General features: G+C 32.4%; 1 protein-coding gene across 3 annotated transcripts in view; it reads left to right on the top strand.

Annotated features, from left to right (window-relative positions):
* Positions 1-16,682, top strand: part of LOC124369107 (rab11 family-interacting protein 1) — a 74,233-nt gene that overhangs the window by 2,839 nt on the left and 54,712 nt on the right. For all 3 annotated transcript variants that reach the window (XM_046826859.1, XM_046826857.1, XM_046826856.1), the window contains exons 2-3: positions 9,923-9,961; positions 13,062-13,167. In XM_046826859.1, coding sequence (XP_046682815.1) covers positions 9,923-9,961; positions 13,062-13,167 — 145 coding nt within the window. The remainder of the gene's footprint in view (positions 1-9,922; positions 9,962-13,061; positions 13,168-16,682) is intronic.

The following is a 16,682-nucleotide window of genomic DNA, read 5'->3' as shown; positions in this document are numbered from 1 at the left end:
TAGCCTAATCTAAACCTGTTTATATCCAATAATAATATTGTATAGTGTAGTAACATTTCCATTGCTAATATAAGCCTCATTGCTTGCATGAAATGGACTGGGCTGTTACTGGCTATCAAGTAACCCAAAACCAAAAACTGTTGTGAGAACAATCATTCTGCCCATCTTTTCATGAAACGTATCCCGGTAATAGCTTACCACTGAATTACCTGTTACTGGCATTAATACTGCAGAACTGTAATGGCAGCAAGTGCAGTGGTTATGCTCATATTGTATTCGTGTCATACATTTATCCTTCAAAATAGTAAGAAGTAAGGAAGTGTTATGCTGATTTTATTGTTTTATTATATAAACACATATTCTAGATTGTTTTTTATTCACCATAACATTATTACCTTTTATGTTGTAATTTGAAATACAGCATAATTAAAATATAACGTAACTTGGTTTAAGTAGTTGTAGCGAAGATTCTTTACTCATGAATATTGATGATTCGATATGATCAATCACTCGAGTGGTAAAATGCGTAAAATGTAAATGTATCAAACAGTGAAAACAAACAAAATTGGGGTTACCAGTGGGTATATTCATAAATAATTAAGTTTGTAATTGCTGCGGCCATGACTAATAGCGTATCTTTTATCTCAGCGCTCCGGGACTGTGGTCCATTGCTTTATTAGATATCGTGTACTGCAGTTCGGAGCGAATGTGTTTGGTTTATTAATAATGGATCAACCATCAACTAGTTCTTCTAATTTTAATGTGATTGAATTGTGTTTGCCTGAGTGTTTTATCGGGCATGTCCAAAGTCTGCGCTTCAACCGAAACAAAATAATTGCATTTTCAATAGAACATGGTATTTTTTAAAAATAAGTGTGTTTGTTCATTGTGCGGCGTGTGTTGTTTTTAAAATGGGAGACTTTAATGTTTCGTTGTAATAGAAAGCTTCGTAAAAGTAGTATAAAAAAGTTTTAAACATTTGCCCATGCAGGATAATTTTTGAAAGGACGCGGCTGTACATCGAGACTTATTTTGGTTTGATATTACATTTAAAGCCACTGCAACAGTATATTTCGTAGGAGTTTGAAGTGTAAGCACATTCATTGGTGGACTGGTATTCTTTCTGCCATAAAGTTTATTTCCACCATATTGTAACGTCCTCTAAAAAAATTAGCAATCCTCTGACAGTCGTTGAATTCATTGAATAATTAAAACAGTGTATGTAAATTGCACATGGTCTCAGTTCATTTATTCAAGTCTTAAGTTCCTCTCATGTGCCATATCATAACACTGACACGGCAGTTCCTAATTCTCAGTTCAAATTTTAACAGTACATTTTGTATTATTTTGGATAGAGTTTCCCTAGTTGTTGAAGATGTTTTATATAAGCCAATAAAACCTCAAAATTGTCATCGACATGTCTATGGCTCAAGAATACCTTTCTTTTGTTGAAACATTTGTTATCTTGGCCACTATTAAGTCAAAATATTCATTTTGTTTTATTTCACTCCTTATTTCCACATCACCTCAAAAGCTAGGAGGATCTTAAGTAGTTTGGTTTTCATGAGAAAGCTATGTTCTCTTTCTTAATAGTCACTCCTTTAGTTCAGAAATATCCTTTGCCCTCAAAAAAAGATTAAAAAACACTCTCTTGTACTTGTAAAAAGTCATACAAATTTCCTTCTATATTATTGTGGCCTCTCAATGCGTGTGAGTGGCTAAATACTTAATCGAAGACACAAGGCTGATAAGAGCTTTTTATATATTCAGCATTTAAGGATTTACTGGACTAGATAACTAAGCCATAATTGGAGTTTGTTTAAAAGCCATTAAAATTGTAACAGAAGCTTTATAAAATTCACTGCTTTCATAAGAAAAAAATTTCTTAGCATCTTTTTTCCAGTTTGAAAATCTAGTAAAAAAATCATGTTTTGTCTACTTTGCATTTGGGCAAAATCTTTAGGTTAAGCTTTTTAGATTTTAGGCAGACATAGCATTTAACTGTTTCATATTCACCATGCAAGGATAGCCACGGCCACTGTTTGTACCATTCTGGTTTAAATGATTAATTAACTCCACTTATAATCTTAATCAGGTCTTTAAAATCAAAATGCTGAAATGGCTCATTAACTTCCATTCTTTCAATCGTTGATGTCGAAGCTGGAACAGTGTCATTAGGCCTAAAGTCATTACCACTTTACACAATATCATTAAGATTTTCACGACGTATAACGTATAGCTTCACTTATGTACGTGTAACTCTTAGTTTTCTTATTAAAATAATTTATAGTACTTTACCTCTTCATAATTTGTAAAAAAACGTGACACATAAATTATCAGAATGAAGAAAAGAAATAACTAACAATAGCTATTATCATAGAGTAACAACATGAGTTAGATATCAATTTGCTTTCCGCCAATGCCAAATAATACAACTTCCGCTCACCATAAAGTAATGAATTTGGCTGAAATGAACTAAGTATGTGTAAGTAAGTGATTATACTTGATGGGAATCAGGGGATAACAACAGTTTCTGACTGTTTAATTGGTAATTTCACTTGATATAATAAAATATGTAACAATTTAACTTTGCAAACATTTTTTGTTTTCTTGAACATCAATAGCCATTTAACTTTTATTCATAATCCTGTGCATGTGAAGCGAATCATGTAATTTTATTTCTTACTTAACTAACTTGCATGTTTGACCCTTCCTCTGTTGAAAATTCAGAGGGCTGCTACATAAACCCGACAATAGGTAGAGCAACCTTTTTTATATACAACAAATTGCCATTAAGTATAATTTTTTATGGTAAGGCTAGATTCTAGTTTTACTATGTTATTATTTAGGAAACAGAAAATTACAAAAAAAAATTATACAGAAAACAGTAATAATAAAAAAATAATAGATAACACAATAAGAAATTTATTAATTATAAAAAATTCTGTTGATTTGTAGTTCAGTAGATTATTATTTATTGAAATTTCTGTAGTGTACTAAATAGCAATAACATTATGTAACTCTTCCCAAAATCGATTAAATCCTTTATGCGTTATGACACATAAAGTAAGTAATTTACAAACTATCACTTCCATTTTTTATTTTTATAACAACGCAAAACGTACTAGTAGCCTGTATTGTTTTGAGTGAGTTAGAAATTTTGAAAAAATTGTTAATGTGATGCACTCTAAGTAATATGCTATTATCTAACTTCTATTGTAAATAGTGGCAGTGATGAATTGAAACCATTCTGGATATTATTTAATTACACTAGGTTATTCTGTATTTAAATTAATTAATTAAGATTCTATTCAGGGAATAAAATTATGAATTTGTGTATACAAGGTATTCAAAATTTGGTATTCGATAATTTTACACTAAAAATTAGTACACCTACAACTATTTTTCGTTGTCATCGACATGAGAACTTGGGAGTTATTGTTTGTAAATTATTTGTTTTATGAGTCTAAAGGCAAAATAAATAAGCTATATTTTAATGCTACTCCCATTATTGTAGCTGTACTGGTTAGTTTGTGGTTAACTTTCAAACTCAGGTATCCAAATTATTTTATCCAATAGTAGCTAACAGAGATTGATAAAAAGAACAAACCCTATATTGTATCAGGTATATAGATGTTCATAATTTTAAACAACAATAGAATAGAATAGAATAGAATAATGCTTTATTTCTGAACATCAAGTACAGAGAATGGTGTCAAGTATGTTGAGGTTAAACAATTCAATATTGGATGAATATACAATGTTATCATGTTCTTAAGTTAAGTCCACTGTCTTTGATCTTGTCAAGAAACTCTTCGATTGAGTAGACTGGATTATCTGTCAACCAGGAGCTCAATCTGTGTTTCAGCGCTTCGCCTGTCAGTAGCCTGAAGTCAGCAGGGAGATGGTTGTAGAGTTTAGCCCCGATGAATGATGGTTTTCTTTCATAAAGAGCTGTCCTATGTCTCGCAACGGGGATTCTTGATGAATGTCTAGTGTCATGAAAGTGTAATCTTGTTTCTTTTGGGAGTCCTAATTTATCAACATGGAGTATGACTGCCTGTATGTAAATTGAGATTACTGTTTTAATTTTGAGGTTTTTAAATTCTTCTCGGCAGCTGTCTCGTGCTTTTAGGTTTGCTATGGATCTTATAGCTGACTTCTGGATGGTGAGTATACGATTTAAGTTGGTAGTTGATGTGCCACCCCATACTACTATACCATACCTCAAGTATGTCTCAAATAAAGCATAGTATGCCATCTTTGCTGCTTCTATGTTGCTGATGCATTTAATTCTTCTTATTACATAGAGAGCAGAGTTGAGTTTCTTGCACAGGATGTCAACATGTGGGCCCCATGTCAAATTTGAGTCTAGAGTGAGACCCAAAAGGTCAGTTTGGTCTGCAAGGTCAATATCAGGAAGGGCCGGGATTTGTTCACCTCTTCTGCTGAAATTGATCTGTTTTGTTTTAGAAGGGTTTGCTACCAAGTTATTTGTAAGGCAGTAATCGTATGTCATGTTTAGGGCAATGTATGCACTGATGCTGATGTCCTCTGGTGTGTCTCCTTTCAGTAAAAGGGTTGTGTCATCTGCGTACATCACCACCGAACTGTAGTCCTTGATGTAGTCAGGGAAGTCGTTTGTCAAAAGTATAAAAAGTACAGGCCCAAGCACCGATCCTTGTGGTACTCCTCTTTCAATCGAACGTAACTTTGATTTTACTGTTCGAGTAACACCATTTTCCATGTAACTGAGCTCTACCAGTTGACTCCGTCCTCTGAGATAGCTTTCAAACCAGTGTTTAGCAGTTTCCTGGACCCCTAGTGCCTCTAACTTGTCAAGAATGATATCATGGCTAAGGCAGTCGAACGCTTTTGAGTAGTCAAGGAGAACAGCAGTGGTGTATTTGCCTTTGTCAATGTGATCAATAATAAATTCTACTAGGTCTGTTAAGGCTGTGGCTGTAGATCTACCCTTTAAAAAACCATGTTGGCGGTCAGTGAGGAGGTCAAGTTGTGTCAAATGGTCTATGAGTCTCTTCAGGACGATTTTCTCAAAGATTTTGGAAAAGGTGGGAATTATTGAAATGGGGCGATAGTTACTGAGGTTGGTTGAGGCTCCTTTCTTCAGTTTTGGGTACACTTTTGATACTTTGAGAGCCGAGGGGAAAATGCCGCTTTTGAAGGATTTGTTTATAACATCAACAAGAGGAGCAATGATTGTTTCAGCACAGTGTTTTACTAGCTTAGCAGAGATTTCATCTAGACCACTGGAGGTTTTATTCTTCAGGGAGGAGATGATTTCTTCAACTTCCCTCACAGTTGTGTCTGTTAGAATAAGCTTTGTCTGTGTTAGCCTGGGCCTAGGTGTTGTGACTCTAATAGATGGTTGATTTAGGTTGCTAGCTGCTCTTAATGTGTCCTCTGCGATGTTTGAGAAATAGGTGTTGAGTTCTTCTACAATGTCTTCAGGTTTTTCTATGGTTTTCCCTTCAGTAATTAATTTGATGAGTGGATTGTTCTTCTTCCCTCTTTTTGTAGCCCTCTCAGAGTTCACTATCTCCCAAGCTGCTTTGGATTTATTGCTGGACTGCTGTATATGGTTTGCTGCACTCTCTTGCCTTAATTTCCTCAGTCTTAGGTCATATTGCTTCTTTTTACTAGCCATGGCAGATCTGTCTCTCTCTAGCCCTGTCAATTCATACCTACGAAGCAACTGAAGATAGTCCTGCTTTAGTTGGGTAATTTCTATGTCATTGTAGTTAACATAGGTTTTGCTTTTTCTCTGCCTAAGTTTCTTTAGTGGACATGCAGCATTTATTTCCATAGTCATAGTATTTAGAAGATTGTTATAGGCTTCATCGGCTGATATCGTTGAGTAGACTTCGGTCCACATTTGTTGTGCAAGGCCAAGTTTAAGGTGGTTAAGTGTATTAACATTTATTCGTCTTCTGATTTGGGATGTCTGCCTTGGTTGCGCGGTGGTAATATCTAGCACACAGAGTTGTCCTTTGTGATCTGATAGACCTGTATCAAGTATGTGCACTTTGAGGATCTCTAAGGGGAAGTTTGTACAAACACAATCAATCGAGGAAGCTGAGTGATAAGTAATTCTAGTTGGCGGAAGGTTTAGTCTGTTAAAGTTATAAGCTGCTAGAGTCTCTTCAAATCTGTTTTTGGATTTGTGTACCTTTAAACAATCAATGTTTATGTCACCTACCAGAATAACGCTACTTTTATGTGGTTCAGTTTGCTCTAAAACTTGTGACAAAATTCTGAGTGCATCTTCTAAATTTGCTTGTGGGGGTCTGTACACTCCAATTATAGTAATGTTGGTTTTACTGATGTTTAGAGCTGCCACTGCTATTTCACATGTAAGTTCCTCACTAAGATCTCCCACACTCATAGATTCTGCCTCAATCACTGTGTCATCCTTTGTGAAAATAACTACTCCTCCATATTTATGTTGTGTTCTGCAGAAATTTGTGACTAGCTTGTATCCAGGAATTATTGTATTCAACAATTCATTCTGCTTTAGACCATGTTCTGTTAGTACTAATATGTTTGGAGAGGTGTCATGTAATAAGTGGTTGAGTTACTCTCTTTTGTTCTCTAGGTTCCTTATGTTTTGGTGGAGGATACTAATTTTTGAAGAGTGTCTTTTTCCTTTGCTTATTATTGTATTTTTATTTTGCTGTTTGTCTTGTTGCTGTGTAATAAAAAATGATTAGGTTGTTGCACATCAGCTTGCAGTAGTTTCTGGCTTTGGGTCTTGGGAAAAGAGTGAATCTGTTGTGTAGAGGGCTCTTGAGTCAAGGGTGCAGTTGCAGAAGTATTGTCGCCTAGTGGCGGGTTGGTCCTGACATAGGTATTATCTATTCTCAAAAGGTTTTTATAGAACTCTATGTGTTTTAAAAAGAAATCTTCATATTTTTCATCTGCTAGTCTTATTTTTGCATTTATTGGTGGTGACTTGTTCACATTCAATTTTATTTTAGGGTTGACAGACATTGTGTTTTGTAGAGTTTTATGTTTTCTAGCAGTTGCAACTTGAAAAGAAACACTGTAGAAGTTTCCTTTTGTGTTCTTGGTTAGGAGAGATGTGTGCTGGGTACCGTGAGTAGTCAGGCTGTCTTCTCGGCCAGATGTGTTGATGTGTTTAGAGCCTATCACGGAGTCAGTCAGTTTCTGGTCAATGGCATGTCTGATTCCTGATGTCGAAAAGTTGCTTGCATTGTTTCCTACTGCAGTTAGGTTTTTTGTCTCATTTGCTGTGGTACTCATCCTTGTGTTTTCAAAACATGAAATTGACAGTTCGTCTTGAAGGGAGACGTCAAGAGGCAGTGAGTTGGTATAAAGAGTTTGAGTTGTTAATTGGTCTAGATGACCATTGTTTAGAACTATGTTGGAATGTTTAGTGTGACTTTTGATTCTGCTGAAAAAGGCGGATAATCACTTGTGTGTCCACTTAGGTAATTAAACTAATCGTAAATATATTATACGTGATATTTTGGATATTCTCAAGCAAAGTTTAAATTTGTTTAAGGTAATTAGAAAATATTTACAATTATGGTAAAATTTTGTGTAGACACTGAAGTAATACATACCTTAAATATGCATGCTTCTGTTCAAAATTATCAGAGTGCTCCATAATATTACATGCGTACTCCGGTTTTAGAATACCTCACTGGCCAAACATACTAGTAGTTCAAGTATTAGTTACTGAAGTCATTTGAGCTATCCAATAATATTTTACATAGAAATTTGAGTTATTTTGTTGGTGTATAAAATGTATGTATGTGTAACTATTGTCCAACTTTAGGTCTTTCGAAATACTGCTCTTTAAGATTGTGCGGTCAATTTTGGGTTTTCAAAAATATTTTAAATTCATAGTCCTTTAAGATAACTTTTCTTAATTCAGAACAAGTAGAACAATTTTTGAACGCTCCACATGAAATCACAGGCATTTAAAATAGGTAGCGTAGGCAATTCTTTATCCAGGTCAAAAAAACAGCTGAAGATAAAAACGTAAAAATGTTAAAATACGTAAATGAGCTATAGCTTCATGTGACATCTTTTTTGTTTATACAAATTTTCATTTCGTTGTGATAATAGAATTAATAACAAAAAATACGTTATAAAAATATAATTTTATAGTTTATAAAAATTTTTGCCTTAATATTATCTCAATAAGTACACATTTTTATTCAAATTAACATTTTAATATTAATTTCAGAAAACTATTTGGTTATGTAGAACTAAAAAAATCATTTGGTAGTTAAATTAGTTATGTTTATATTACTTAGTAATCTAAACTACCTCGAACACAAGAGTCCAGCGTCTTCCTGGAGTGATGGCCTCAATGGTTTAATTGTGCCTGCAATTTGTGCTATGTACCATGTGGCCTGTTTTAAGGTTGATTATACTTTATGTTTTGAGATTTTATGTCTGAAATAAGCCAGTGACAAGTAATCTCAGTCACTGTGTAAGTATGGTTTGTTGTCATAAATTTTAATTCGGATAGGAGTGAAATAATCATTAGCAATTGAACAGCCTGTGCTTGACATTTTGAAACAGCTACATATTTAATTGGCTTCAAATAACTTTACAATTAGAAACTAGAGGTTTTGAAAATGCTTTTGCTTAACTTTAAACAATACTGAATCTTAAAGTTCCTTTCTTGTTTTGAAACGACCTTTTGAAACGGACACGTACAGTGCCTGTAGCAGGTATTAAAAATTGCAATTAGCATTGAGGATTTAATAATTTTATAAAAATATTATGTAGAAATACAACACTGATTATAACAAATTTGTACAAATATATTTTTATATTAAATGATTTGTTTGAAATTACATTTTAATTTTTAAATATAACGTTTAAAAAAAGTGTTTGTTCCATTTACCAGTAAATGAATTAATTTACTGGTATAAGTCCAAACGGTATTCCGTTAAGCATTTGATTGCAGTTAAGAACTATAATTAACAACACTGGGAGTGGTGCCAAATGAAAGCTTCCCAACCAAATCCTTGAAGCTGAGAACCACAAAAGAAACATTTCATGGTATCTGAAAGAATTCTACTTTAAACCATTGAAAAATATTCCCTGATAATTCATTCAGTTAATTTATTTGAAATAAAATAAAACTAATGAATGTTTTTAATACAGTTGTAATCTACAAATACGAGTAACCATGAAGTAAACCTTTAAGGCGGGGACGAATAAACACCCTAGGTATTGTGGGAATAGTTTGGAGAGACTAATTTCAAAAAATTCTTACAAAGCTCTCCCACCTTAATAGCCTACTCAATAATCATAAACATTTGAAATAATTTTACTTTTTAACATACCTCTTTTTTATGCCTATTTAACTCTCTTGATACGAGAACTAAAACATTACTATGCCCCCAAACTGCCCAGGATTATTCCTAAGCTTTTTTTCACAATTGTATAAAAACCATAACTTGAAGCCCAATATTGGAATCTGACTGGTTCCAAAATTGGTAAATATGTATTGCCTTTAATAGCAAAATAATTTGTGAAACCTTTAAAACATCTGGATATATTTACCAAATAAAACACAAGCAAAAAGTATTATTTTGTATAAGAGAATACAGAAACAAAAACTTTTGAGTAACCAGCTGACACTATATTAGTGCAATAATTTGTTTAACATCTCTTTATAAGTATATTCAATGCAAACAAAGACAAAACTGCATATTTTAAGTTGTTGTAAATTGTAAATTTGATTACCATTTAGTTTTCAGCGTTATATTCCCCAAAATGGTGGTGGAAATCTAAAAAAATGTTACACTGTGATACATTGACGGTTGGTCAGGACCGGGTTAAAATGAAGAACTTGACATTATTGATTCTGCAATTTTTACATTATAAACCATAACTAATTCCTTTTATTTTCCAGTTCAAAGAGCCAGAGGCCTGTTATTGAAAGGCAAAAGTGGTAAGTAATTGAATTTTAAATTTCTATACTTTTAATACCTATGTCTAAAATATTTGATATTATTGATTACATATTAACTAACAGAAAATACAGAGTTCACACCAACTTTAACCTTGTTGACTGGGAGTTTTTACTCTCCCAGTCAACAATGTCTCCTTTTTTTGACACAAGGGACTTATAAGGACAAATATGATCTACAATGCAAGAATTCCTTGATGGGAAATGCAGATGCCTGATACTGATCCTAGGAGAAAGCTGTGGCTAAGAATATTGCTGTTGACACATCAAACTAGGCTACTGACATTTTAATTGGTCCATAATTAATGAATGCATTGTTCCTTAATTGATTCCTAAATCGTTATAACCAAATTATATATCGCAACTATTGTGTTGGTTTGTAAGGCTGTTTTAGTATTTAATATCTTTACCAAAATAGCCTAAATATGGTGTAAAAAATAATGAATTTAGTTTATTTTTATCATATTTACAAAATAGTGGGCAGATGGTCTCACAAAATAAAGATGTATCTGGTTTCCAAAATGTTTCACTAGGAGTACCACAAGGCTCAGTCCTTTTCTATTTGTAGTAGCGGTAAATGATTTTTCATTTAATATGCCTTGTAGGTGTGTTCTATATGCAGATGACACAACTATTTTAAATAGCAATAAACATCTGGAAACTTTAAATTTAGAACACTAGCTGGCAATTACTGAACTGTTATATGGTTTAAAGCCAACCTTTTGGTGGTAAATAATAGTAACACAGAAAATTTAATTTTTACTCTTGATGGAAACTGTTTCCTTGATAGTAAGTACACAGAACCTGTTAAGCTATTATATTAAGGAATAAACATGGATAATCGATTAAATTGGGATGCCCATGTAGGTTTTGTATATAAAAAATTAGCTAGGGTTACATACCTTATCAGGAACTAAAGTATAGTATCAGTAATAAAATGTTAATCAAAGCATATTATGCCTTTTTCCATTCCCAGCTAAGGTATGGTATAACCCTTTGGGGAGACAGTACTAGTGCTAAAACTGCTTTCATTTGACAAAAGAAAGTAATAAGAATAATAGCAAATGTTGGCAATAGAGTTTCTTGCATTCCAATTAAAAAACAAAAAATAGAATTATGACCCTTCCATCCCTATATATTTACTATATTTGACTTAGTATCAAAGAAAAATTAGACAGTTTTATTAATAGATAAGAAATACACTCTTACTGTAATAGAAAAATATATGCTTGAACACATGAGTGTTCAATTGGAGAAATACCAAAGGCACTTATTTTGTTGTTATTTTTATTTGTTGTAATGCTATCTATTTATTGTTACCTTTTATTTGTTTTATTGTTATTTATTTACTATCTAATTTATACTGTATATACTGTTTTAGATATTTTATATATATTTAACGAGATGCTGCTAATACCATATTTACTTTTATTTTCTTTTTAATGAGCAAATTGTGGTGTTATTCACATTTACCATGTATAAAATTTAATTTTACTTATCTCATCGGTAATCAATTTCTTTCCAAACTCGCATTAGCATTGTAGGTGTAACTTGCTCAGCCGCGGCGTAGATTCTTGCTCTAAGTTCTGGTAGAGTGTCGTGCAAAGGAGGTACATACACCATATCCTTGATGAAGCCTCAGAAGAAAAAGTCTTACGGTGTTAGGTCTGGGGAATGCGGGGTCCATGCAATTGGCGTAGTACGGCCAAGCCATTGACCTGCAAAGCGGTAATTGAGAAATTCTCAGACGTTGCTCAGATAATATGATGGTGCGCCATCTTGCATGAAGTAAACATTTCGTTCTCAGCCATCCTCATCGATCTGTAGTGTCAGAAATTGTTGTAACATATCCCTTTGATGCAACAAACGGAAAAAAGTACATTTTCTTCTTGCTCAACATATAAAAAACTTCCAGCTCAGGGCTAACATGAGCACATTGCAATATTTCTTGTGGATTTTCACTGACACAAATCCTGTAGTTATGTGTGTGCTAACCTTTGCCACTTAAGTGAAAAGTTGACTCATCAGAAAAGATTATGTTATCGTAGAAATGTCCATCATCATTCAATCGATTGAACATATCCGCACAAAAGATTTTTCCAGACAATCTTATCAGTATCTTTAATTGCTTATAAAAGCTACAATCTGTATGATTTCAAATGCAAACGTTTTCTCAACACATGTCAAACCGTCGTGTAAGTGGAACTTGCTGCTCACGTGATGCATGCTGGCTCGATTTCGTAGGGCTTTTGACAAAACTTTGTCTCACCTACTCAACGACTTTGTCAGATGTTCTTGGACAACCTGATGATTTCTTATGTTTTTACTGCGCACCCCGTTTCTAAAAAACTGTTATGCCTCTTATAAATTATGGAACTACTAGGAGGATCTTTAATGTACTTGGTACGAAAATTATACTGAACTGTTGTCGCCGACTTTGATTCTTCAAACCAAAACAAACCGCTAGCATGCCCCAGTCCTGTAAAGGCAGCCACCTTTAACGTAACTGCCGCGAGCACTTGATTCGGCATGATTCTGCACTAGCAAAGTACATGAGTCAAAGCTTGATATGTTTCCTTTTAACATGACACTATAACCAGAACTGGAGCTTTTTTTTGAATAAATTTATATTAATTTTAAAGTTGATCTTTATTAAACATCCTGTGCAATTTAAAATTGAAATTTGTTTTTTAGAGTCGTACGTTTTCCTCATAAAATTTACATTGCCTCATACTGTCTGCTCAATTTGAAAATGTGATTTTGTCATTTCTGTAACTCATAATTTGAGGCATTGTATAGTATATATATTAACGAATTTAGCTGATCTTTTATATCTGATTCTGATATTTTATAGTAGAGCCCGTTTTATATTAAATTGTAGATCAAATTTGGCCTTGGTCCTGTGGATATTACCAATTTGTTAGAAATAATACTACTCACGGATCACACGTTTATTCTTTATTTCAGTAAGAATGGATTGACAAAAACAAAATATAGTACTATATAAGATTTTTTAATGTCTATTTTTATTTTTACATCAGTATTGCACATAAATTTATGGACATTGCTATTGATTTTTCAGGTACCAATGATGCATTTGTTACAATTGGCTTGGGTAAAGAGAAATATCAAACATCAGTCAAGGAAAAAGCACCTGATTCTGTGGAATGGCATGAAAAATGTGAACTGTGAGTATATATTCATTGTTTTGTCAAGGTAAAAACAGCCTCTAGTACCACATACAATTAAAAAAAAACTTTTAGCATTTATTTTTTTATCATTCGACATTTGCAAATTGTGACACACACACCTTAAAGTTAAAAGTATTGCATGGATATATTATTCAAGATTCATAGCCATAAACTTAATTTGCATATATAGTATGTTATGTATTAAAGAACAGGTGTATTAATTGTTAGATCTGTAACAAATATCGATCTGTGTATATGGTTTATTGATCTCAGACGAATTGACTCCGTTGTGTCATATTTTACGGACTATTCACAACATCTGAGAGAGAATTTTCTTTATTCCAAAACATACATTGAGCTACATTAAATGTAAACATCAACTGTACATGAATAGCGTCAATAACTATAAAAATCTAAAACTAATACTAAAACTTATATTAAAACTAACACTAACATTTACTATTATTTTTTAAGCAGTTTTCTGCTAATTGTTTGATAATAATTCTCCAATTGAGTATAAAGCTTTATTTGTGAAATATTTTTTTACTTCACTATCAAACTTTTTGCCATTGTAATCTTTTATTCCTTTGGGTAAACAGTTAAAACATTTTTTCCCCATATATTCTGTTTTCATTTCATAGAATGTCAAGTTATGTTTGTCAGTGCTGATTTTATTACGTGTATTGTAGTCATGCTTTACTGTTAAAAATTTTGTAGAATTACTTTTAACATATTTAATGACCTCCGTAACATAAAGACTATAAATTGTTGGAATTTTGAGCTCACTAAACAGGTGTTTTACTGAATCTCGTCTGTTTAGGTTTAATATTATTCTAACTGCTTTTTTTTTGCATTTTTAGTATCTTGTCAAGATTTTGTTTGGATGTTGCTCCATAGATACTTATTCCGTATGCTAAATGTGAATGAATGAGTGCGTAGTCAATTTTTTTAGAGCACTTTGGTCGCATAACTTTGACATACGCCGTAAGGCGTAGATTCCAGATGAAATTTTATTTAATACATTGTTAACATGTTTATTCCAAGAAAGGTGTTCATCTATGATTAAACCTAAAAATTTGGTACAATTTTCTTGTGTTATGAGATCTATGCCAATTATAAGTGATGGTTGAATTTTGTGCCGATTTTGTTTTGTCGAGAACGTTATGAAATTGGATTTTTTAAAATTCAATAACAGATTATGATTTTTTAAGAATTCTTCAATGGCTGCTAGCTCAATATAGGCAGAAATCTCTATCTCTTTGTTCGAATTGCCCGTTACTACCATATTAATGTCATCTGCATATATACACATTTTACTTTGATTAATATTTTTGGTTATCCCTCCAAGATAGCAAATAAAAAGTAGGGGTCCCAATATTGAGCCTTGGGGAACGCCATACTTGATTGTTTGCTGGGCTGAGTCGACCTTCCTTAAATAAGTGTTGCCCTTGATATTTTCTGTGAACTGTGTTTCCACGTATTGTTGCCTATTGTTAAGATAGGAAGTAAACCAATTTAGTTCTTTTTTTACTATTCCTAAATTTTTGAGTTTGTTTAACAACAGTGCATGGGATACACTGTCAAAGGCACGTAATAAATCAAGGAAAATACCTATAACTTTTTTTCTGGCATCAACTGAATTTATAATATTTTCAATGAATTCTATACTTGCTGTAATAGTTGATTTGCCTGGTAAAAACCCATGCTGTTTTTCGTCTAATAATTTATTTGATTCTAAAAATTTAAGTAATTGATTATAAACAATACGTTCAAAGATTTTTGAGAAGGAGGGTAGAATCGACACTGGTCTATAACAAGAAACTTCTTTTGTATCATCTTTTTTAAAGATTGGGATGACTTTTGATATTTTTAATTTTGAGGGAAAATGTCCCGAAATAAGAGAAGAATTAATTAAATGTGTTAAAGGTTTCTTGATGAATTCTACTGAACCTTTAATTACTGTCATAGGAATTCCATCTACACCGGCAGAGTACTTATTTTCAAAAAAGAGAACGATCTTTTGTACTTCTTTTTCAGTTACTGGTTTGAAGGAAAATGTCTTTCATATTGTAATTGAAGTTTTGTTGGGCTTGACTAATCTTTTGTGGCTTTATATTTGGTACTATTAATTTGTCAACTATATTTATAAAGAAATCATTAAAAAATTCACAAATTGCTCTTGGATTACTGATTAGCAACCCTTCTTTGCGCAGTGTTATGTTGTTAATTTTCTGTTGTGATTCTCTCAAATATGAGTTAACTATACTCCAAGTGGTTTTGGCTTTATTTGAGGATCTTAAAATTTTGTTACTCATAATATTTTTTTGTGTGCTGGTAATGTCTTGATTCAGTGATCTCCTTTTTTCATCAATGATTGGTTTAAGACTTAAGTTTTTTGAGAATCTAAACATTTTTTCTAGTTCCACTAATTCAGTTTTTTTATTACTCAGAACATTTGTTAACCAATTTTGAGTTTTGAATGGTTTTTCTGTAACTGTTACTTTTGGGAAACTTACATCAAAATAATAGAAAAATGTGTTATGAAATGTATCATATTTGTTTTCTACAGGGGCTTGATAGACTTCCAACCACTCTTCAGCTTTGAGATATTTGAAAAATAATTCATAATTACATTTATCAAACTTTCTACATACTGTTTTAGTGTTATTTCTATGACTACTGTGAATGTCCATTATCTTAAGATATTGAGCATCGTAATCTGCAATTTTGGTTACTAAACCACCCGCTAATAACTTATTAGTTTTAATATTTGTAATAAAATTATCTATGGTTGACTTTGAATTGTGAGTTACTCTAGTTGGAAAATCTATTTTGTAATCCATATTGTACATTTTAAGAATATTGCAAAACTTATGGTAAATATTATCTTTTTTTAACACATTTATGTTTAGATCTCCGGTAATTATGACATTGATGTATTTATTGCAAAGAATATCAATGAGGGTTTCCAATTTGTTCAGAAAAGAGTTTACATAACAATAGTCAGGGGACCGATATATACAAGCCAAAATAAAAAAAAAAAAATAATTCCCAATTTTAAATTCTGTTACACAACATTCAAACTCTTTTTCTGTTACCATTTCCTGCACCTCGGGGATCAAGACAATTTTGCTAGTAATATTTTTTTGAGCCAAAATTATAACCCCACCACCAAGAGCACCTTTACGAGAAAAAAATGACCTCACTGTGTAATTTTCTATGTTGAGATATACTAAGTCTGTTTCAGTCATTTTATTTTCTGATAATGCCAATATGTCAGGTTTAATTTCCTCTAAATTGATTTGTAACTGATCTAGGCGAGATGGTAAGTGTTGAATATTATGGTGTAAAATTAAAATATTTTTATAATTTTTAAATTTGTTCTTATTATTTATGTAATAATCATGTATTTTGTTGCCCACTTTTTTTACATGTGATCTCTGATCTGGTGATCCTGCAGTGCAAGAAATAATATCAGGTTTTTTAACAATAGTTTTTTTACATCTAATCCT

This window comes from Homalodisca vitripennis, chromosome X (genome assembly GCF_021130785.1).
Source record: "Homalodisca vitripennis isolate AUS2020 chromosome X, UT_GWSS_2.1, whole genome shotgun sequence".
NCBI classification, from domain to species: domain Eukaryota; kingdom Metazoa; phylum Arthropoda; class Insecta; order Hemiptera; family Cicadellidae; genus Homalodisca; species Homalodisca vitripennis.
The sequence above is the reverse complement of the archived record's forward strand: the minus strand, read 5'-3'. Positions and strand labels throughout refer to the sequence as shown.